The 25,928-nt window shown below is 35.1% G+C and overlaps 2 protein-coding genes across 2 annotated transcripts in view; one reads left to right on the forward strand and one right to left on the reverse strand.

Annotated features, from left to right (window-relative positions):
* The window catches only part of LOC143919535 (uncharacterized), a 158,979-nt gene extending 143,533 nt beyond the window's left edge, over positions 1-15,446 (forward strand). Inside the window, exons 4-11 of the mRNA XM_077441891.1 lie at positions 10,257-13,497; positions 13,579-13,820; positions 13,900-13,976; positions 14,055-14,454; positions 14,531-14,661; positions 14,749-14,895; positions 14,973-15,133; positions 15,216-15,446. Coding sequence (XP_077298017.1) covers positions 10,257-13,497; positions 13,579-13,820; positions 13,900-13,976; positions 14,055-14,454; positions 14,531-14,661; positions 14,749-14,895; positions 14,973-15,133; positions 15,216-15,333 — 4,517 coding nt within the window. The 3' untranslated portion in view covers positions 15,334-15,446. The remainder of the gene's footprint in view (positions 1-10,256; positions 13,498-13,578; positions 13,821-13,899; positions 13,977-14,054; positions 14,455-14,530; positions 14,662-14,748; positions 14,896-14,972; positions 15,134-15,215) is intronic.
* A 2,260-nt stretch (positions 15,447-17,706) lies between these two features.
* Positions 17,707-24,334, reverse strand: LOC143919795 (E3 ubiquitin-protein ligase LRSAM1-like). Its single transcript, XM_077442329.1, has one exon. The coding sequence runs from the start codon at positions 24,186-24,188 to the stop codon at positions 22,038-22,040; it is 2,151 nt and encodes a 716-aa protein (XP_077298455.1). The 5' UTR covers positions 24,189-24,334; the 3' UTR covers positions 17,707-22,037.
* Positions 24,335-25,928: the final 1,594 nt, after the last annotated feature.

The following is a 25,928-nucleotide window of genomic DNA, read 5'->3' on the forward strand; positions in this document are numbered from 1 at the left end:
ACCATCCACTACTAGATTGAGCAACTTCTCTGTTTTGAGCAACTCTCTTCCATCTCATCCTACATATTTATCTAATTTCATCCACCCATCTCCCATGTGGCCTTCCTTGCCCCTCTTACATTCCCTCAAGTACCAATCGAGAATTTCTTTCGTTGATTCTTCGAGCTACATGATCTGCCCATTGCTATTTCAATCCCTACACTCTTTCTACATAGTATATCAACTACCCTTATCATACTTCTCACCCACATATTCCGTTTCCTATCTCTTCTTGTTTTACCGATCATACAGCGTTCTATACTTTTTTAAGTGCATTGGACTTATATCTATATATAATAAATAAAATATAGCATCTTTTCTATTTTTTTCGGTACAAAGTATTAGTAATCTGAGTTCTTAGATATTATAATTGACTTAAAATTTCAATATACAAAAAAAATATGATGTTACCAAAAAGAAAAGCTTGAATTTTATAATGAAAAGGCGATATGTTTTTATGAAGCTAATATGAATATCGACTAATACAATACTCATTAGAAGTTGCTCTTCGATGATGTCATACATAAACATATAATACTAGTGGTTTTACCCGGCTTTACTCGGTATTTGTAATATAAACCGCTTAAACATGACTAATCTAATAGTAAACATTTTATTAAATTCATTTGAATAGTTTTATTTTATATAAATTTATTTGAATACTCATTTGTTTTTTTTATTAAATTGACTGTCACGAACAAACAAATATATATGTATATATGTACTGTCTGTTTCGAAATTATATGTATACTTAGTCGTCTACGAACGAAGGTTACATACATACATACGTATATGCAAAGTCTCTTTCCAAATTATATATTAGATAATTATAATATATGTACATATAATAGTTTTAAATAGTTTTAAAATAATTTCATTCATATGATATCAAATCTACACACATAATCTAAAACACACCACATTCCAAAACCAAAGTTTTCATACACAGCACTCGCTTTCAAAATATCAACGCCAACTTATCCAATTAAAATACATATGATGAAATGGAGCCTCGTGCAATCTAGCTAGTTAGACAGACGCATCGGATATGCAATTAAATTGCAATCGCACATCGCGCTATATATGCACTATGAGACAATACGGAACTTCTATAAATTTTGATCGAATTAATTGCGTCCCTGACTTTCGTGTCCAGCTGGCATTTTTTTCGTACCAAATCCGCGGCTCATGCAATATGTCCGAGCACACCTGAACCCCTTCTCGGTACAAATTTATACCGGAGCACGTCACGTTCCACTTTTGCGGTCCAAAAATGCTCATACAATATGCGCTCGCCCCCAAACCCACGTCGGCTTTTATTATTTGCCGAGCGAGCGAAATGCGGAACTTTAATTAATTAAGCTCTCCACTACGGCCGTAAATGGCATTTTTTTTTTCAATCGGGAAAAAAAGCTTTCGCGCCATTATATTGGCACTCATGTGTCACCGTTACAAAAACCAAATGGAATAGTCGTGTTAAAAGTCAGCGAACTATCCATATAAAAGCGAAATATTACCAACAAAAATATTAGATGACTAAAATGTTCTTCAATATATTATTTATCATCTAATATAGACTTTGTATATTTATGTATATGTATGTAACTATCATTTGGAACCTTGTAAACAGGTAAGTTTCTATGACGATAGATTTTCTTTTCGATTCAAATAAATTCGGGGGTCACCGAAGGCTTCAAGGTCGCCGAGGGCGCAGCCACTGGGGGCAAAGCCCTAAGGGTCGCAGATACCACCGGGGGCGAAGGCTCCGGGGGCACAGGTGCCGGATTCTGGTATACATATAATTTCGAAAGAGACAGTAAATATGTTTGTTTGTTCATGCCAGTCAATTTAATAAAAAAAACAAATGAGTATTCAAATAAATTTAATAAAATGTTAGATTAGTAATGTTTAAGCGGTTTATATTACAAATACCGAGCAAAGCCGGGTAAAACCACTAGTATATGTATAATAATTTTATTATGTGCTATTTTATTTTCTTCTCCATTTATTTATTTATTTTGTTTTACTATAGTGACGATTGAAACTATTCTATAATCTCACTATGGCGAAGTTGTAATAAATATATTTAAAATAATTTATTTATCAATTTACTTCGGAAGAGATATTTAAATGGAATTAAATAGATAAAGAAATTAATTAAATTGAATTAGATAGTTAAAGATATATATTAAATTACGAAGATAGCATTTATCAAGATAACCGTTTGGCAATTATAGCTTTGATCAGTGACTTATAAATTAAATCCTCATTGATTTTATAATTTTTAAGACTCAAGGAAGAATTTCAAAAATGTCTTTCGATCTTACATAAATCACTATCATGCGATATGGGATTGAAAAAATAAATATCTCCACATTAGAGAGGAAGAGAATAAAAAACAATCTAATCAACATTTACTAATTGAATAACCACTACAATTGTCCTAAGATTAATTTCTTAATAGATAGCAAAAACAATCATATTCTCAGACTCCAAAAAGATATATCTTACAAAAAAAGTGCTTAAAATTTGCAATAATCCACCTAATAAATTAGTAACTTGACAATTTCCTAAAAATAAATGGGTTTTTGTAGTTCTTCTTTTTCTACTGTTATTTTCTTTCTCTTTACTACTATTGTTTCTACATATTTGCATAAAATTTAATATTTTCTTTTTCTTTCTTTGAATTAAATTTGACACAATTTTCTACATACATACATATATGTATTTACATTTCATTTATTGCTTTTTATTTTCTAAATTGATTGATAAACCCTTTGAGTCCATCGGCAACTCCTCCTCTCCCATCTAGTTTAAATAAATAAATTTTCGAAATTAATGTACATATTAGCTTACGTGCGTAAATTATTTTATTGAATTCATCAAAATGTCCATTCTTAAATAAAATTAGAAAATTCACATGTGTGTGTGTGTGTGTGTGTGTGCATAGCATTTTTCAACCGATTGTACTGAACATTTGAATAAACAAAATAAAGTTATTTATCAATTAAGTATCAGCCTAAAAATTTTTACATATTGCCATATAATTAACTACATATCTTCGGAAGCATGTTTCCTCTGTATTTTGAAATTTAGAAAAAATAAAAATAACGATTTGAATGAGCCTATACTTGGTAGTACATATGTACATACAAATATTAGATAGATACGTATGTACATATGTATATATAAACTGAGTTAGAAAGCTATCGATCGATGTGTTTGATAGTATGAAATAGTAATGATGTATGTACCTACATATATATATGTACATATGTTGCATAAGATCTTCCCTGACGTGCTTGATATAATGAGTAGACATACATATATGTAAACACAATGGCAATTTGTGTGACAATTTATTGTTTGAAGGTGTCGAAATGCGACTGAATGATGAGTGGAATGAAGTTAAAATACATATATAGGCAATAAATGCATTTAAAAATTAAATAGATCGATTTTGTTGTCATATGGATCACTTTAATGAAAAATAAGGTGTGTTCGAGTAGTAGATGTTCATCTGATAGCGGATGAATGATGTTGAATGCCTAACAAACACTAATTGCGGTTGGATTTTGCCGTAGGAATTGCATACAAAATTAATACTACCAAATCAGTTTCTGGCACGATTTCCACATAAAGTGCATAAATTAGCACAATTGTTTGCGCATGTAAATGTAGCTGGAAAGATAGTCTACATACATATAGCAACAATTGAATTCCAAACTAATAGGTTTAATTTTAAATTCAGCAGGAGATTATAATTCCACCACGCTTCTATTCGTTCTGTTCTGCCCAACTCTCATCCATCTCATCCGAATTATTTTCTTAATTTCATCTACTGATCTTCCTTGCGGCCTTCCTTTCACCCTTTTACATTATCAATGATAACATTCTAGCACTTTTTTGTCCACCTTTCATCCATTCTTCTAACTACGTGACCCTCCCATTGCCATGTCAATATCTTCACTCTCTCTAGTATATCCACTACCCTTGTCGTACTTCTCACCCACGTATTCCGTTTCCTATATATCCTCGTTATGCCGATGATACAGCGTTGTATACTTTTGGAGCACATTGTACATTGAGCACTTTGTGCAGCATCTTGGCGTTCAATGTCTAAGTTTCACATACATATGTACGTCATCACTGGAAAAGCACATTCATTTAATTATTTATTCAATCGATCATGTACACTAGTCCAAAGCGACAAGTGTACTTATACAGATCAAGGAACACTAAATTATATATAAATACTTAATTATTATTATATATTTTTACACTATATACTATGTTTATGGTCTAACATTGCAAAAAAATAGCATTGCAAGCATTTATAAAATACGATCAATACAAGCATTTATACAATACGAATTTATACGAACATCATCCTCAGGTACATCAATGCAGATTTTTTTGCAGCATTTTATTTTACAAATCAGTGAACCTTAAGACGCTGAATAACTTAAGATTTGCAAGAGAGATAGGAAAGGAGATGTATAAACTTTTATATATGTATATATATATATGATATATTTAATGTATTTTTCATTGGCGCGAAATTTTAGCACGGAACACAAGTTTGTATGGAAAAATATATAAATATAATGGAACATACATATATATGTATGTCTATGTATATGTAAATATTATTAAGAAGTTGGCTTTGTAACGATATAAATAATAAATTCACGATCGCTTAAGTCGCAGACTGAATGAGGTATTGGATATTGTGTGCCTTTAATCAATAGATAAGCCCTAATTAATTGAAATCTCTTTTAATACATATGTAGACATTTCGATTGTAGTATTTGCAGAGACAGACTCCCTTCTTCCTCCCCATTTCTAAGTAGATATTCGTTACTGAGAAATCCAATTGGCAGTCATCAAAGCTAGTAATTAATTGGAGTTAGGTGTGTGTGTGTGTGTGTGTGAGTACTGATTGCAAATTAGCTACAGGCCAACAAATCCTAGCCGTATTGTGCACGAAACTGTTAAATCTTAATTGAATGCAAGTAGTATATAATATATATGTAGTATATTTACAAGATGTATAACATTTGGTATAATATGATACATAAATATGTTTTTAATTATGGTATTTCTCATTTTATCGGTGCGCGGTAGAACGGCAAAAAACGTATTTTATTAGGCGTCTGTGTACAGATAAACAAAATAATATTTAATCGCAAAAGAAACATGTCCTGGAGCAGATAAATGTCCCCGTTAGAGGCGACCCTTGTACGTTTGCTTTGCCACAAAACTCGGAAAATTATTTTCGCGACAGTTTTCCCTTTGATCCGGCTCCGATGAAGCTCGTATGCGAAGAAAATGAGAAAATTCCGACGGCGAATGTGTGGAATATGTATACATATGTACCTTTATGAATTTTAATTCAGTCATGCGAATGTGTGGATGATGTTTTTGCGGTCAACTTTATTACATACAGTATTTTGACACAGCTCCTTCATCATTTTCAATTAAGAATTAACCTTCGGTGTTAAAACTGGCGTAGTCACATTACTTAATTGTGCAATATTGCCTGTGTGGGTTCGGTAAGTGTTGCAAGAACTTTTCAGACTGAGAAAATGTGCATTTTGCACGAGAAAGGTGTTAAGCTTCGAAGGTTCGAACAATTTTTCTTTTTATAGTCGTTTTAATGAAACTAGCCGTGGAGACGGAAACTAACTGCAGGCGGCAACTTACATTTTTCACCGTTTAAACTTGACAGTTTAACACTCGTCACTCAACAGCTCCCGAGAAAATGTGAAAATGGAAAAACCACACATTCTACTTGTTTTATACACATTTTAGTGTTACTGAACACTTCACCAATATCAATTTAAAAATGTTATTAACATACATATTTTTCGTTTACTCAATGCTGAGCGTCGTGGTCATTGGTATCATCTGGAATCCAGTAGACGATCTGCCTCAACTCCTCCCGGTCCTGTGCAAAATTGAAAACAGTGTTTAGGAATGATCCTGTCAGTTCTTTAATTTGGTCTGACCATCTTATGGGAGACCGTTCTTTCACCTCTAGTGTTCCAGTGACTGCCAACTTAGACTAGATTGTAGGCTCTTTACGTTCTAGACTAGATTGTTGGCCAAAATAGGAAAGAATCCTTGTCCTACATGTTGTGCAGAGTCTTTTTGAAACTTGCGGTCCAAATAATGTCTAATATGAGCCTCCAGCACCACAGTTCATAGGCATTTAACATGTCCCTTTCTCTCTTATTAAGAGTCCATGTCTCGAATCCTTACAATCCAATGTGGACACTAGAGAATGCACCGTACAGATTTTCGTTCTTCTCATTATATGTAGAGCGGTTTTTCCAAATATTTGTCAGGCTGACCAGCGTCCTTTTCGCCAATCCTATTCTTCTGCGAATTTCTGATTGACATTCTCCTTCACTTGAAATCAAGGCACCTACATATGTAGGTAGATAAAAACGTTAAAAACTAATAAAAACTTCTTCATAGTCTTTTAAATCATTGACTTTATAAGATACACGAATATGTTAACGAAGAGGATTTGTTTTATTTTTGTTTATCTCTAAACACAGGTTTTTATTCTTTATTTCTATTCTACGCAGTAATTTAACCATTTAATCCTCACTTTTGTGTCGTCTATGAATATTATCCATAATAATTAAATTCATTAACTAAATTAAATTATCAATATAAAATAATGATTTACCAGTAATGTAGATCAGTGGTTAGCATGTAATGCTTTCGATTGTGTGGTTAGGGGTTCTATTCGTGGATTTGTTGCTGACCAAACCTTGGATATGTGACTCCAAGGTCAATCGTTTCCTTTCAGGTTTTACCAATTTATTTGATTTCATTGAAAACAGTTCCAACAAAATGGCAATCCTGCCTATATCTAGCAAAATTTGAGTTTCAGCAGCTCATAATTTGTTGATATTTAAAAATGCTGTAAAAATTTGTCCGTAGATGTCTCTATGATGATTGTAATATTTGATTTGATCAATGTTTGTAATTGGCCTTGAATAATACTTATATACAATGTTGACAATATATGTCATATTAATAAAAATGGACTTAACCCATATAATAAATAAATATTAAAATATAGAACAGGTAAAAAAGCATGCTTAGGTGGAGAATCATTTTCATGTTGAATAGATGTTGAACTTACATATATACGTGAACATTTGAATAAAAAAAATTAATTAAAAAACATGTTATTTTATTAATATATAAATGAGTAACACTATTTAAACCATTGGAACAAGTGTATGTTATCCAATTTATTTTATAATATAAAATTTAAATATGTAATTATCACGTTCTTGGATATTATTCAATACGGAGATTATGTGGGGGGGGGGGAAGTGCGGGAAACTCGAAAAGTTTTCCCGGGGAAAACGAGGACGTTCGGACGTGTTCAGCGAATTATTCTGAAAGCCGCAACTCTGAAAGGATAATTAGCACTTTTCACTCGTCTCGACCGGTCCGTCGTGGTTTCCCCGAATTTCCCACGGAAAATCCCCTCAAGTTTTCTACTCTCCCCCACTCTCGTTTGCCTCTCAGCACTTTCTGTTCTTGTCCACTTGTATTCGATACCGCAAACTTTTCAATTATGCCTTCAAACAAAAAAATGCTACTTTCGCAACAATTAGCAGAATATAATGAAGCCTTTTCGCGTCACGGGAGGTAACGTGAGCTAGTCATGGGGAGGGGAGTTTATTAAAAACTTATGCGACGACGAGTCCCAAACTTTACTCGTTTTCCGTTTCCTCCTATTTTTCTCCTCGTTTTCAAACTTCTTCCTTAATAGTTTTTCTCGTGTCTGCGTCTGCAATTTAAATTTATCTCGACGGCTGAAATCTCACAATGTTGGCGCAAAGTTCATACAACTTTAGATATGGAATACACTCTACGTACTCATTCGATGAGATCGTGAAAGTTCACAGATAAATAAGCAAAAATGTATATTTAAAATATGCGATAACGTCACAAACAAAGCTGAAAGGTTTTGACATTGAGTGGCTCCCCACAGTGAATCGTACAGGATAAAAAGATCGCTCCCTCTTCCAGAGACTAATTGTCTTCTGAAGTGGCTACGACTGTACATATACATACGTATGTATTATATAGCCAACAAGTAGTGTCCTGAGTTTATCCCACTTCAAAATTTTTATTCCCAACGTACAAAATACGCCATTTTTCAACTTGAAACAGTTCATTATATCCAATGCACACAGTTCTGTTTTGTACGGATTCAATACAAAAAAGCCATTTTTCCCCACTTTGAATTCATAAATCAGAGCCTTATACATAAAATAATTTAATTATAAGTGCTTTCGTTATAAATTGAGCATATTTCTCTATCTTGCGTGTGCTTTACGACCTTATGATAATTCCAAATGGTGGCACCAGAGTATTAATAAAGTGCTCTAAGTTAGAAAATTACCCACACATTTGTACGGAATCGCGTCGTACAATAGATAAATTAATGAATTGTGTGTGTATAAATGTGTTTTATTGCATTGCGCTATGCAAATTGCGTCGGAGATATGTAAATATGCGGGGAGGTTGCGCGTTTTAGTTTGCAGATTCGTAAAATGGAGATAAATTGGAGGGGTAGTCGGCCTCAAATTGCCCCATAAAATTTGTTTGAACCCACCATTTCGAGACCCGTGACCTTAAATTATGGCACCTCTCTTGCGTAAAGGTCACATTCGTTTCGTTGCACCTCTATACATAATATACCTACATAATATATGTATGTACATATCGATACAAAATATCACAAAACAATACATGCGAGGAAATCTATCGATTTCCAATATAAAACTCGGTATCAAAATATTTTATTTGATAGTTAATTTCGCAATGTATATATAATAACGCTATTCTGTGTGTGTATCTGCGATAACGCTAATAATAAATATATTAGTCGTTTCGATTCAACATACATATGTACGTCACAGCTAAAACACTGCCAACAAAATGTACGAATATAGTAACGAAAGAAAAAAACTTCTATATATACTGTTTGCTACCAATGTTTTCTCTAGGCAAGTCTCTGAACATTTAGCGCCATCTATTGAGAATTTATTTAATTAATTAAGTAATTTTTCTATTGGTGTTTTATATTGTTTATATGTATGTAGGTAGTTTTTACCTTTTTTTCATAATAAACAATTAAATATAAATATTAAATTAAATATATTTAAAAGGGGTCTACGTGAGGAGAGAGAATGTTAAATGACAGAAAATGCAAATATCGGAAGGCAAAGATCGAAAATCGAAAGATCTTAAGTCGAAAGATCAAAAAAAAATGGTGCATGATAAACGGTACATACTCACTTAATTTGCGCGAGCAGGATACAACAGGAACAAGAGGAACATGCCTTTCCTCCCGTATTCTGCGCGCGCACATTAATACAAAAATATGATTCCAAAAAATAATATTAATATTTGATAAATTCAAAAAAACTAACATTACACGGTCTTAACATTAATGTGCGCGCGCAGAATACGGGAGGAAAAGCCTGTTCCTCTTGTTCCTGTTTTATCCTGCTCGCGCAAATTAAGTAAGTATGTACGTGAGTATGTACTGTTTACCATGCACCATTTTTTTTTTTTTGATCTTTCGAATTAAGATCTTTCGATTTTGGATCTTTGCCTCCGAAATATTTGCGTTTTCTGTCATTTAACATTCTGTCTCGTTACGGAGACCGATTTAAAAGGTATATGAAAAAAATTCGAACGCGTGCGGATCGAACACAGGACCGACACATTTCTGTTAATTTTTTTTATTTATTAACATAATATGCCAACACCCATGCGATGATATTTCATCGGGTACAATACTAGTATTATACCTATGTACATATATACTGACGAAAGTGATAGCCAATGTTCGATAACTCTCTAATCTCACTTGAGTGACATTTTCTTTAACAATTAGGTTTGCGGTATAAGCTTAGTTAACTAATAAACTAACTAGTTAACTAATTAACTAAACTTTGCAATTAATGTATTCATTTTCGATTGTTCGATTTGTGATTGTTTCCACTCCACTTTGTATGTATGTATGTATGTATGTACTTACATATATCTATTTATGATACTTTTCTTATAAAATTTACGCTCGATTTGTTTGAAATACTCAAAGCGTAAAACTATTGGTTGCCCCTTTTTTGTCTTCAACAAAAATAAATCGTATCGTGTTTTTGTTTCAGGACAATCGGGTTTCTATTTCGGCCAACCGGAAAATCGCTTTGTGCCCGCATTCCAGAACGGTCCCCAAACCAGTGGCCCTTTTTTCGACCAGAACGGATTCAACACCCAATACCGATCGAACGCACCGGATTATTCCAGACAGCAAGTTTACAGCAATCAAAATGATCAGACATATTCAGATGGACGCTTCGGAGTCGCAAGACAACAACAAGCATCCCCTTTCCGGACCGGAAACGGAAGGAGTCAAGATGCCACACAATTCTATCTTAATCAACCCGACTATACGCAGAATGGAGATACTCTACAAAGACCCGAAACGTACTCAAACAAACCTACCAGTTTCCAATATAACAACCATCCAGCTTCATCGTCGAGACCTGAATTCTCGCATTTCGCCCAATCGTCACACAATCACGATCCTTCAAAGCCGGAAACGTTCCTCGGACAAATCACAATCAATAACCCCTTCCCGGAAAATCCACGTGATATTCAAATCAACAGAATCAGACAGCCAAACCACAGCGGATTCCTCAAATCGTCCGCATTGGATAATATTGATTTTCAGCAAGGTTTCCCAAATGCTCCGGAGCCGGTCGATCAAGATATATACGACTACACTGAAAAGACAAAATCGACTACCTTCAATCCTCTCAAAACTGACTATGCATCTAAATTGAAACAAAATCGCGTTGCATTGAATTCTAGACCTTCTTTCTACAAACAGGAGCCTGATCTTCAAAAGAAACCACTAGATACTTATTTCAACAGCAATGAAAACAGTTTTTCAAATACGCGTAGCAGATTTAAACCGAAGCCTTTGAGTACTACTACTCCTCATGCTCAAACTGAAAGAAGGAATCGATTCTCTCCATCTACCAAAGCTCCAAATAAAGCTCAATCGTTCAACTTGCGACCCAATAAAGTTGGATTTAGTCCGAACAAACCGCACTACACGCCCACTACCGAATATAGACCGTTGTTCGATTTGGAACCGTTGCTCGAAGATGAAATACCAGATACTAAACTATACGGTGATACATACAGAAGCCACTCTAATGGATCCGAGGACGTGCAGGTGATCAAATCTATCGAGATTACTACTCAGGAGCAGCCGACTACTCAAGAGGACATTGTAAAAACAACGCACAAACCAGTAGTCGAGGAGACAACAATAGATGAAGTCTTCACTGAAAAAGTAGAAGAAGTCAAGAGCAGCGAAAATAACACGACCGAACCCGCAACGAGTCACGAAGCAGCAATCACGACCGAATCTATAACCGAAGGAGATGAAACTTCACACGACCCCAATGAGGCGATCGAAACGACCGAATACTATGATGACGAGGTGGAATATGTAGATGAAGTCGATCACAATAAAGAAAGCGTACCGACGAAAACAAACGAGCCGCAAGGTGACAACACTTTCCATACTGATGAAGATGAAGAAGAAGACGAAGAAGTTGAATACGAGGATGTTCAAGAGAATGGCGATATCTCAACACCCATCAGTGAAACATTCGATATATTGACCATGAAACCAAAGCCGGTTATGGTCAAAGACGACAACTTCAAAGGATTTGTAGACAGTGCACTTATAGATAGCACTGAACCACCATCTTTTGTCACTGAGCAATATGTGGAACCTAACCCAAAGCACACAACTAGCGTGATCAATGACCAGACAACAGACCCACCAGCAATCTTGTTGGGAAAAGAAGTTGTCTCGGTCGTAACAACAAAAAGTGTTGTAAATGGCACTTTCAGAGTTCCAGACTTTACTTCTCCACCTCAAAACACGGTCAAAATGACCACCGCATCTGAAACTTCAGAATCTACCACCGAATCACAAGAAGCTAGGAACCAAAATGTGCCTAATGCTACTGAAAGTTGGGTTGTCGTAGCCTCGGTTCAAACTAGCAGGAGCGTATCCGGAGCACGATTCCTTCCTTTCCCAGCAGTTGCTCAAGTAGAAAAGAAAGAAGCGTTTGATGATACACAAGAAACGAGCATAACTAAAAACGAAGAAGAAAAAGCAGCCGAAACTGACACGGAAGAATACACAGAAACTACAAAATCTACAGAAAGCATAATCGATATACTTGATAGGGCGCAATCCGAACTGTCTGGTGGATTCCTTTCCGGTGAGTTCAAAGGAGAAAATAAAGATTTTGCAGTTTTGACTGAAATGCCTCATGAAAATGTTACCAAATATGAACCTACTACACCTACTACACCGACTACACCTACTACACCTATACAAATATTCACCGTGAAAAGCACAACATCTACGTCTACCACGGAAAGAGCGGCTCCTGATCCTCTTCCAGTCACGATAAGGAAATTTTCTCCTTATTCTCGTCCTTCTCCAACAACGCCCAAGCCTAAATCTAAAGCAGCAGTGTTTGAAAATATAAAAGAAGATGATTTGACTGGTCTTCTTCCTCCTGGATTTAAAGCAAGACACAGCTACAAAGATAGAAAGATAACCACAACAACTGAAAAACATACGGAGATCTCTGAAAAGAGTATCGATATTCCAAGCACATTACTCAAAAGTAAAATAGAAATTCCAAGTGACATTTCAGCATTCTTGCCTAAAGGTTATAAACCTCCCAAAGAAGAAAAACCTTTCTCTATAGATGATTTGTTCCAAAAAACCAAAACCGACGATATTAGTCATCTTTTGCCGCCTGGATTTAAAATTCAAAATAAAACAGAGACAACTACTGAAAAGTCCGCAAAAAATAATAAAGGAAGTGGAATATTCGCAAAAGCAGAACCAGTAGACATTTCCGCTTTATTGCCAAAGGGATTCAAACTGCCAACAACTACTACACAAAAACCAACGTCGCAGTCTGATTTATTGACAAACGCCAAGTCAGTAGACATTTCGGCCTTATTACCACCCGGCTTCAAGTTAGATACTAAAGAAAGTATTTCAAATAAAACTGTGACACCCCCCTTTATAAAGAATGTCAAATTCGCTGACGTGTCATCCCTACTACCACCAGGATTCAAGTCTAAACCTGAAGAAGTTAAAACTACCGAAAAATCGACAACGTCATCTGAAATTCCACCGTCTCCAAAATCAAAAGATCTAATCAAATTAGTGTTTCCATCTCGTCCAGGAGCTGGTAAACCAGGAAAACGACTCACAACACCACGAACTTCAAATGAAAGTGGTGGTGGCTCCGGTGGAGGAGTCTCTCCACCCTCAATTCACAAGGGATGGCCTTCAAGGTAAACTAATAATATACATACTACCATATTCATATTGTTTTTGATTTTTGATTTCTACTTATGATTGTAAAAATATTCCAGAGCTACTACTGAGTTCACTGGTTGGCCAACACCTTCTACGACACCATTCTCTATTGAAAAATTATTAGAAGCACAAAAAGCTGCTACTGCAACACCCAAAGAGGAAGCAGAAGTTGAGTCATCCACTAAAACTACAACTTCTACAACTCCGGAGCCTACATCTCCTCCCACTACTGTTTCTACAACTCCAGGTGTTTGTGAAAAGGATTGTGACTTAGCTGCCACAATCAAAATTGTCGGAGGTATGCATAATTAATCATTGTCTATGAATAATTAGATATCATACTTACTATAATAATATGTTAAAACTTATGTATGTAGGTGTTAAATGGGTGCCGGAACTTTTGGATCACAACACAAAAGAATGGCAACTTTTGGCCAATGAAGTATCTAGAGAGGTTTGTTTATTAATTATATTTAAACTGTCCGATTGTTTTTCACAATAAAATATTATTTTACTATTTTGTACGTTGCAGCTTGATGTCGCATACTCCAAATCTCCAGCTCTGAAGAAGTGGTACAAAGGAATCCGCATTGACAGTTTCAGCAAAGGGTCCGTGCTCGTCGACTATTTTGTAGAATTGAATGAAATCGGTGAAAAGATCGACACTTTTGAATTGAAAAAATTATTCCACAATACATTAAACGATGCAAAACCTGGATCAGTGACGGAAGAAATCAAAAGGGTTGCAGAAAGTCAACCGGACAAATTGACGGGAAGGAAAATAGATTTCGATCCAGATGCCATGATCGGCGATGAACCACCTGAAGCTAGATTTGAAAAGAATAAATCATTTATAGAAATAGTTGATCTATCAAAGGGTAAATTAGAAATCGGAAAATTCGTTTTGGATCCTATCTATACAGAATTCATCGGTAAGTGTAAAATTTAATACAAATGTTGTTTTTTAATGCTCGCGGCATAATTTTTAATTATATTTTATTATTTTAGTTCTTCCTAAGCGTATAGACCCTACTGTTGGTTATGCAGAGGATAATATGTTATTACCACAATGGGGTATTGCCGTTATTGTTATAGCCCTAGCATCCCTTCTATTCGTTGTTATATTTGGAGTCACCGTTGTAAGTTTGATTTATATAATTTAACATTTGAATATAATATTTTCATGTAGCGAAAATAAAAATTCTATTGAAATTGTATATCATCAGCTGGTGAACAGACAAAAAAGTGCCAAAGCAAAACAACCTATCCCACTGAGCGAAGATATGTTAAGAGAATTAGACAAATCTCACATGGGAGGCGATGATTTGTACATGCAAGATCATGAACCACCATACCCACCAAGAATCCACAAGGTTAGTTCTGCATCTGTGTAACTATTGTCATTGTGTACTTACGAGCAACATTTTTAACGAGTTGAAACATTATTTAGAGAGGTTCGACTACTATGATGGATTTGCCATATCCTGGAAATCCTGGAGACTCTTGGCGTTCTGAATGGGGTCCTTATTATAATCAGCATCATGCGCAGCATTACGCCCCAGATTCCGGACGTGGTTCGCAAAGTTACACAGGAGGAAATGCCAATTACGGGTAAGCTTTAATAATCATGTAATATGTTACGTGCAAACATACTGATGTGTAGTATTTTATTTAGGTTTTAATTTAATTTTAGATACAGCGGCTCCCAAACGTACGGCTACAATGGCGGTGGTTCCCAAAACTACGGCTATTCAGAGGGTGTGCGCACGCTCTACCCGAGAAGAAGATCTGACTTCGACAGCAACTTTTGAACAGTCATAGAATAATAATAATTTATTTTATTAAAACATTTACAAAAACGCCAAATTATTTGTAAAATTGAAACACGTGTATAAAGAGCGAGGCGAAAGGAGAGTGGCGTTTCAAAAAATATATTATAAAAAAATTAAAACTACCGCTTAATTCAGAGTTGATTACAGGAACAAACCGAAGACTTTAGAATGTAACTTATGATAATAATTCTACTAAAAGTGCACATATTTCATGTGAAAAATTATTATTGTAAGTCACATATTGAAGTTTGTAACTTGCTTCCCCAATCAACACTGCTGTAAATGAGTGTCAAATTTTTTGTGTATACTAGATTTTAACCTTAGTCATAATAGTGTAATCGTGTACCCTAAAACTTGTAACGGCCTCACAAGTAGGAAATAATTGCATACATATTATATAATGCGATCCATCAGTGTAATTGTATTCTATACATTATAAATAATTACAAGGTATATGCTTATTAAATAAATGTATACCTTAGTCATAATACTTATATTAAATTATTTTAAAATGTATAGTGAGGCCGTAACACTAGGGCAGAGCGGCGATAGGTCATATTTACAAATATTAATCGACGTACACTCATATCGTACTCAAAAAAGTATATTGTGATTATGAAAATTGTCGCTCTGCCTACTTTTATCCTGCCATTTTAGATTGTGAAATAACTACCTTTAGTGAATTGATAATTTTATTATTATTATTGTATTTTTATTACTTAGAAATACTCATCGTTTGAGATTTGATCATGTTTTAGATACAGAGCTGTACTATGAAATGATTTTCCAAATCGTTCTCTATATAAAATAATTATAATTCAACTCTGTATATATGAATATAGTCATTATTAATTTATTGTAAGAAAAATATTCATTCCATTCAAATACATAAGATCGTATGTACGCAAGTCGTAGACTAAGCTCTGCTTTACTCCACTTTCTTGATGAAAGCTTCATACTTGTTACGTATAAAATCTGATGATGCACGGCATGTTGTATTTCTTTCAATTCCCTTTTCATTATAATATCATTTTTAACGTGCAGAAAATATGACATCTTACAAGGACTAACATGTAACTAAAGCCTTTTAGAAGATTCTGTTAATGCTTCGATCAAAAATTTAAAGAATAGAAATAAACTTTGGTAGTTTCGGTGATTGGAATATGTTGGAATAAATCCAAAGATGGTTGTGACGGTTGGAAACGTGCACAGACACATTTAACAATAATATTATATGTGTAGAAATAAATGCTTATTTGCGGAATTAGAATTCAAAACAGTATTACAACAATCAATCATCAGTTACTATTTCAGATAAAGCCCAAATTTAAATCAATATAGAAGATGAACAGTAAATAATCCCTCAGATAGTATTGAATCGAAGCATTCGGACGTATAAAAGTCTGAACTTTAAATAGAAAGATGCTTTTTATAAAAATGCCTTTTACTAGAATAAATATAATATTTAAACAATTCTATATATTATACAAATAAACACACATAAAATGTACGAATTATGTTTTCCTATAATTTCATATGAGTGAATGTATGAAAAAGACATACCGACATAAAATACATCTTCATACTAAAATTAGACGTTTAGAATTTATTGATTTGAATATAACTGTGTATATATTATACAAATTATTGATTCAAAATATATTGTTTATTTAAATGACCTTGTAGGAAACCTTTATTTATAATCCTATCTACCATCCGAACGAGTCAAAAAGTATTCGTGAAATTAAGATATATAAATTATTATTTTGAATAAAAATACCAATAATTTTATTTTACTACCGCCATCTATGTATAAAACTAAAGACTACATAGACATCACCCAAATTTCAAATTTGCAAACTTGAAACGCGTCTTAAACAATATTTTATCTCTATCGTAATGACGGAGGATCGGGTTTGGTGCATCCGCTCTAAAATCGCCAGAAAAACGAACGACAGATTAACAGAACGGCAGCTTTAAACGTAATTCGATAAGTTCCGAATCTTGCCTTATTAAACTCGCCAGAAAGATCCAACTCAATTTTAATAATTACCATTTTAATAATTGCATCTGTGCACATCGAAAGGTTACCCGTCATCTGATGTGCAATCTATCATTCGAGAAGACGAGAATTGCATTTAAAGCAGCCGTCCGTTAATCTGTCGTTCAATTTGTCTGGCGATTTTAGAGCGGATGCACCGCATCCCGGAGGATCCATTTACTTATATTGATGACCAAAATGAGCAATATGGCAAAGTATGAAAACGATCGGATGAGAGGCAAATTTTTTCCTGAATTGCAATCGTAAGTGAAACGTAAAGGAGGTTTGTAAAAAAAAAACACATTAAATGAAGATTTGTTTTATTTATTTAATATTAATTACATTGTCAATAATTACAAAACGAAATATTAGATGGTGTTCATATAAAAAATAAACATTTGTATGGCACTGATGGCATAAGACTATATGTACAAAGTGGTTAAAGATTATTGAAATTATTCGTGATGAAAAACAGTACGATCAATTCAAAAGATTAATTTGTGTTTACATATCTTATGAATTTGTGTATAGCTCGTCGGTATTACTAAAGGTGTCTTCTTAACCATATTATCAATACATATAAAATCAACGATACAGAAAAATTACATAAAGGAAAAATTGTGCATTTAATCACATTCATTATTGGCACTGTTAGAACCGCAAAAGTTTTGTTCCTACATTACCTTTCACTTTTTGACACTGTGTAGTACGTCGGCATACTTTCAATTGACAACAATTTAAAATAGTGTCCAACTGAAACTATCTTGCATTATAAGCAACAAAAATAAAACTTGTGTATTAATAAATTCAAAAAAAAAAAAAACAATAACTAATTTAAAACAAAAAAATCAGTGTAAATATTGAAATTAGAATTTTAAAGTGCATGTAATGGGGTATTCAGACCTTAAAGAGTTCATTTCTATTTACAAATTATGTAGAATTGTCTTGCTCGTTGGTGAAAACACCCCGTTTTACTTCAGTGTACTCTTAATTCTTGACTAGTATTAACTATCACCGAACTAAGCTGTCTTGTGAAAGAACTATAATTTCATTCATTATGTACAATATATAAAAATATGTATAACACACATACATAAATTAAAAAGCATAGGTTTACAATTTCACAACAAATTTATAATAGATTAAAATTTGAATAATTAATCAATATTTTTATATGATAATAATAACAATATAATGAAAATTGCCATAACATACATGATTGTTAAAAAGCGCTTTCTTTCGCCGTTACATTCGTAGTGGACGAGACCACTATCAAATCAAGCTGTTTTAAAATACAACCTACATACATACAATGCTGTCTCATATCGCTTATAAAAAAGTCTATTTGTCTTTTTGCTCTCGTGAGCAACTTCTATAACCAAAGTGTCGACGTATATAAATACTTTTTCTAAAAACACACAAATCAAAACTGTGACACTTTTCCCCAAGGAAACTCTCAAAAGCCATATCCAAACACGCATTATTCATAAAGTCTTAGCTTCAAGTCAATAAACCGACAATCCTCGACTGGCGGACAAGCTCATAGTTTTGCAGTGAAATCTGTAACTGTGTATCACACACGCAAACGCAACACCCTGTGATATAATAAACACCAAATATATTCAAATTCAAAACATTTTTGGGTACTTGTTGGTTATATAGGCGCAACCGAACATTCCGTATCGCAAAAAAATACACAGCATGAATTTAATAGGCCTCACAAGAATCAATAGTAAATAATTTTATATAATATGTGAAATTTGGTTCCCGGAAGAATGCACTAAATTTGCACTGAATAGTGGCGCAGTTTCGAGAAATCCTAATTTTCAAAGGCGCACAAAAAAAACTTACGCAATAGAATTCTACAAAAAAAAAACGGTTATCACCCTCGGATAACATACCAATACCCCTTGACGATTTTTTGTAGAATTCTATTGCGTTAGTTCTTCTTGAGCACCTTTGAAAGTTTGGATGTCTCGATAGTGTGGCTCTCTTGAGTGAATTTATCCGATCACCGCGAAATTGCTGTTTTTTTTGTCAAAATTTGTCTATTCATCAAAAGAATACTGAAGATTATAGCTTTTACACTGAAAAATTGCAATCGCTGTGAAAAACCAACTTTGGTTTTCCCAAATAACTTGATGTAATTATTTTTGTTGGAGGGAGTATCCCCGAATTCAGTATATTATTCGATGTAACATCAATTGCGTACTGTCACTTTACTAAAACTGTTTGCGACACCTGGAGGCCATTCATTTAACTGCTGTGTAATTTTTTGTGTTAGTGTAAGTTTGTATACTAAGGATTGCATTACCAGTTTACCGGAAATTATTTTATCATGAATTAAAGGCATATTATTGCATAAAAATCGGTACAAATGGCGCATTGTGAATTAGGTAGTCTGGAATTTGTTTATTTTCAGTATTTAATGTCCATAATGACTAAAATTTTAAACGGGATGAATAGGAGATATGCAAGCCAGTAAGCTCATCATATTTCTCTTCTATTATAGATCTTGAAGTTTTATACAGCGATCGTATAGTATTAGTAAACCATTGTAATAAGTTGTAGCGAGCCTTTGTCAGTTCGACAGTCCTTTTGCAGTTGGCCACACTGATACATTAACAAAAATGGCAACACAGACCAACCAAGTCGTAATAAATGCGATCAGACGGTTATTTCAACTATGATTATTATTACGAATGGACATTATTCATCTTAAATTTATTTTTAATTATTTACAGTTCAATCTATGTTACTGTTTTCACGTGCAGTTATAAAGTAAGCCAATAATGGGAGAAAGCATTTACCGTTTATCGGTAAATTGCAATCCTTATTGTATACTTGATGCTCGATTGCCAATAAGTACCCATTTTTGCAAAATGACAGTTCGAAAAAACAACACTTACTCAAAAGCTGTTTTAAAAATATCGATTAAAATTAGCATAATTTAGTTTATTTTGAAAATACGTATTCATTTGGCAAATTGTACTCTTATGAATAATCTTAAGGAATAACCAAATTACATAATTTTGACAAAATTAAAAACACCTAACAATTAATTAGGTAAAGACTTTAAAAATTGTTACTATGTACATAATACATATTTATGTTAAAATGTGCGTACCACACTTTCAAATCGTTCAAAAGTATTTGTGAACATACAACAGTATAACAGTTAATAATTAAATGCATTTAGAACAGTATGCAGAGATGGCAAAATGCAGCACTTGTGGCACTCAAGAAGTTAAAAATCTATAATAAACCTTAAGTATTGCACGTGCAAGATGCACACGAGACATTGGTCTACGACAGCGTTGTCCAAATACAAAAACAAAAATATTTTATTCACACATTTGCCAAATATAAGCATTACCTTTGAAAACCTTCAAGACAAAAAAAGAGGTTAGTGAAAACATAACAGCAAACACATCGGACAACGCTGGTCTACGAGTTAACAATAAACATTATATACATTAGATTAATAATTAACAAATTAAACGTGAAGTAAACGCTTCGTTCTAACGTGTGAAAATTAATACATATAATCTCGCTATCCGGAGTCCAGGTTAAAAATTCTAGTCTAGACGGCGTCATATTAAATTACATACATATGTAGGTGTGTAATTGCTCAAAATTTACATTGGTACTATACACATATTCGCATGTATAAAATGTGGGTAAAAACGACCGGTTTAATCTACACACGTGTAAAATTGACGGAAAAATTGAGCAATCGACCCCCCAGTTTTATATGTACAAGACACTTGTGAGTTTTTATTGCAATGTCTGACCAATTTTGAAACATTCAAGTGTTACGGAACACTCGAGTCTAGTAAACACGAGCTTGAACTCGTGTCTCTAATAACAATTAATAACAATAGAGATTATATAACTATCGGCTGTTGCTACGATAGTTTCAATGAACCATCACAGATAACACCGTACTCGTAGAAATTGAAGTAACACAAAACAAAAAATATACAAATACATACATAGAACAAAGAAAGGCACTTTTGAATTTACATATTATTAATTCACAGTCAAAAGGTACCATTTAACAATTTATTATTTTTGTTTATAAACATTTTTTTACTTTTGATCACATACAACCATTTTTTTTTTTTTTAAACAACTATGTATTCCTTTAGTCGAATACATATCAAATCATTGTTGAGATACATATTTTATTTTAGCATTAGCCCTTAAAAAGAAGGTACATATAATATAGATAGAGAGATAAAAATAACAATTTATAAAATGCGAGTGTAAGATGTGACTTCATATGGAATAAAATATAAATATTTAATCAATCGTATATATTTTTGCACAACAGTTTAAAATATCACATGATAATAGTGTTGAATAGATTAGCAACAAACATTTCCAAAGAAAAGAGGTGAATACAATAAATTTGATATAAAATTAGTTTAAGAGTTTAAAAGTACTTAGCGGTAACATTCATGTCATAAAAGCAACCGAATTTGGATTCGATCATTGCATGATCAAACTGCAAAACGTTTAGTGGTTAATATTATATATGTATATATAAATAGTAAAAAGGTTTTGAAAGAGTTGTGCTGAAAAGGAAAGCCAAGGAGTATTGTAAGGCAAACAGTTGTTAGACGAGTCGAAAGGAACGCTAAGATTGTATGACTCGGATCTTCCGCTCGATGTCTTGTCGGCACATGGGGCACAACTGTTCGATGGCGTCGGAGCACTTCAGACAGCAGCAGAGATGACCGCAAGGAATGAACACAACGGCGCAGCTTTTCTCCATGCAAACCACACATTCGGAACTCTCTTTTGGATTTCCGTCGACTGAAGTCTGAGGCGAGATGCTCGGTTCGCTCGGGGCTGGTGCTGAAGGAATATCATCCACCACCGACGTGCTCTGACCTAATTTAGAATGCATTACTTCCATTTCCTCCAAATACAAATTGACCGCCTTTAGAATATTAGCTCGGTCGTTGCTCAAACGAACGCCTTGTTCCACAAGCATATCATCGTTTAGCGTAGCCAGTTCGTGCTTTGAAGAAATCCAATGCACCAAGAAAGGCAAGCAGTGTATTACACCTTCCTGTAGTAAATAATTGGCTAGAATTGGGTCGAGTTGCTGTTGCGAAAATACAAATTGGCTCGGCAAAGCTTCCATGAGTTGTTGATAGCGAATGAGCCAGAAGTCTGACGAAGTCTTTTTCTCCATTTCCATGGCATGAAGAGTGTCGATGAGTTGGGATCGTCTCGATTCTTGTTGGTCCAATAAGTCCACCAGAAGCATTGATAGCTTTATTCTTTGTTCGGTTAAGTTCTCCATGTTGTCGTTCAGTTCAAGTTTCCTACGGTCTAATTCTATGTGAGACAGTTTAGCTAGATGAGACTCGACGAGTGAAATCTCTTGTACCAAACCCCAAGTTCTAGCGTCGCACTTCTCCAAGAGGGCTCCGACTGCTGCCTTTTGCATATTTTCATCATTCAATAGAGTCTCCATCAAATTCGACTGCAACTCACCGCGGGTCTTCAACAAATCATTCATTTGATAGTTTGCATTCAATTCTTGTATGAGGAATGATTGTTTAGCTTCACTTTGAGTTTCACCGTAAACTTTCAAAGATTTTTCATATTCGCACTCCTCTTGCAATAAACTTTCCATAGCTTTTAGCGTATCGACTTTCTTCAAATCAGTATATTGAGTGCGACACATTTCTAAAAGCCTGTCGTGCTCTTTCTCATCATGCTCTAAAAGTTGCTGTATGTGTTGTGGATTCGAAAGATTCATTTGCAGCAATCTAACGACAACTTCTTCGGTGAAACGATCTTCATCACGAATCTGTTTGATTAGCTTCGACCTTTCTACATCTTTTTCAAGTTGAATTTTACTGAACTCAAAATCTAACTTCTTTTGTTCACGCGTGTAATCTACTAAAAACTTCTCCTTTTGACGTTTGGCAGCTTCGTGAATCTCTTTCTCTAAACGAGTCATATTCTCATCTTGCTCCTCCCAATTGGTAAGTTGACTCCGCAGACTCTTATTATAATCAACGGGACTGAACGGCGAATGCGGGCTGATTGAAAATGGCGATGAGGCATCATCTACCATATCAACCGGTTCTATATATTCGACACTAGATTCTTTACATAGAAATTTCATGATTTCAGACGTACCTTGTTGTGCAATTTCGGTAGGCGGAAATGAAAAATTTCCTGCGTCCAAAATAATAGTGGAGAGACTTACCGCTGTGCTCAATTCTTTACAAATGGTCTTCAGATTGTCATTGTGCGAGACGTTCAAGTGTTTCAATCGGCCCAATTTGCCCAAGGATGGTGTGAGCGATTTGAGGCAATTGTGCGACACATCTAGCACGCGCAAATTGAATAAATCTCCGATCGAATCGGGCAGTGTTTTGATCTGGTTATTGCTGGCGTGCAGCTCAATGAGGTTTATGAGCCGATTTATGGCGTCAGGGAGTTTTGGTATTCTGTTTAGAGAGACGTCGAGGATCTGTATGAGGATCAGATCGGCCAGGTCACCGCCGTCCGTCAGGTGTGACAGTTGATTGTCCCTGAGAATGAGAGCGTCTTTGCGGAACACCCGACACAGGCTGAAGACTCCGGAGGGCACAGCTCGAAGCTCGCACTCGGACAGGTCGAATTGGGTGTCGGGGGATTCCCTGGCGAGGCACAGTTTGCGCTGCAGACGCGCCCTTACCTCGGCACGGCCACCCTCTCCCGTCGCGCTGCCGCCCCATCCGAACGCCCTCATGCTGAAGCCGCCTCCAGCCGAGCACCCCATAAGGCGCCCGCCCGACTCACTCCTACCCCCTACCCCCTAGCCTCGCTCTACGCTCCCCTCACCGCACTACGCACCCCACACTCTGCGTTTCTGCGACACGCCACTTGACGGATGACAGTTGATAGCGGTGCTGCCATTCTTCAAATTCTTTTCAGTGCTGTCATCCTGTAAAATTATTTTCAATTGCGCAAAGCGTGGCTGTTTCCATTCGCGTGGCATTTAATTGGAATATATGCCTAAAATCGATTATTACTATTTTGAATTATCACTCTTTTCTGTTTGGATACAATTAAATTTGATTTGGTCAATTTATAAAGCATTTTGGGTGTTACTATGCAAAATTTATTACTCTTCGCACGCATGTCGCGAGCTCAAATCGGTTATATATCTTGTAGGCATATAGTACAACTGAAATGATCTCATCAGGTCACTGCGACACATATCCAGGAAAGTCATTAACGCATGGCACACGCTCGCATGCCTTTTTGTCAAAAGGTCGACACGTGTTTCTATACACGTATCTGGGAAACAAAGGAAGAACACACTGAACCCATAAAAACCACGAACTACGTCCAGGCGTATGAACCCATAAAACCACGCTCGCAGCATAACTAGGGCAGCGCGAGTACCAAGAACAAAAGATGTGCACACGACACTCTTCAACCCAAAACGTTTATAAAGCAACGCAGCAACCTCCACCGGCAGAGTGAGCCTCTGGAGTTCAAACAGATCACTTCTCCGAAGAAACCTCTTCGTACATACAATAACCATTGTACCAATTGAACAAAAATAAACGATCCTCTTTCAAACTACACAACACGTGTTTCGTTAGACCGGGATACGGTCAACATACCTTTCCTGTCTTACAATCTCTTCTACTATTATGCGATCCGGATACATTCACAACGCATTTAGAATGTTGAAATTCAATACTATGCATGGTTTAAATACTACACATAGTAAATGCGTAGTTTAAATACTACACGTAGTATTTTTCTCGTTATCGTATCCATCTCTTTCCTTTACGTGTACTCCTAGGAGAATGGAAAATATTTTTCGAATGAATTAATTAATTTTCGAACTGGGGGGGTATTCGTTGACTCCACCCATGATAACGCCCCTGACCACGCCTTTTTCGGGCATTTAACATTCGGTAAGAACTAAATTTTGGCTCGTCAGGTAGACCCAAAATTTATATATGTATTTATAACAAAGAATATATCGTGTGCAGTATGTATGTAGTTATATCGGTTCGGTGATTATTGCTCACAAAACGATCGCCCAAAAGACACTAAAATCTCTATAATGGAACATCTGGATTTGGTGATTACTAGTCATATGTGAAACGGTCACAGGACAACTGGTCGCTCTAGGTCGGTCACACGTGATCACCTGTCACACTAAAACTGGTCACACCCAAAAATTGGTCACGAAAAAACTGGTCAGACCCAAAAATTAAAAATTGATCGAATTTTAGGGTGTGACCAGTTTTCTCTTGACCAGTTTTAGTGTGACGGGTGATCACGTGTGACCGATCTAGACGGACCGGTTGTCCTGTGACCGGTTCACATTTGACTCGTAATCACCGAACCCTAGAAACAGGATGGTCCCATTCAAAATGGGACGTGTAGTCAAATTATACATATGACTTAAGTTTCACCATTGATATTTCCATTCCATTTGAGTTACGGTATTTTTATTAGTCACTAGTTGTTTTATCCGGCTTCGTTCATCATTAGT

This window comes from Arctopsyche grandis, chromosome 12 (genome assembly GCF_051622035.1).
Source record: "Arctopsyche grandis isolate Sample6627 chromosome 12, ASM5162203v2, whole genome shotgun sequence".
In the NCBI taxonomy this organism is placed as follows: domain Eukaryota; kingdom Metazoa; phylum Arthropoda; class Insecta; order Trichoptera; family Hydropsychidae; genus Arctopsyche; species Arctopsyche grandis.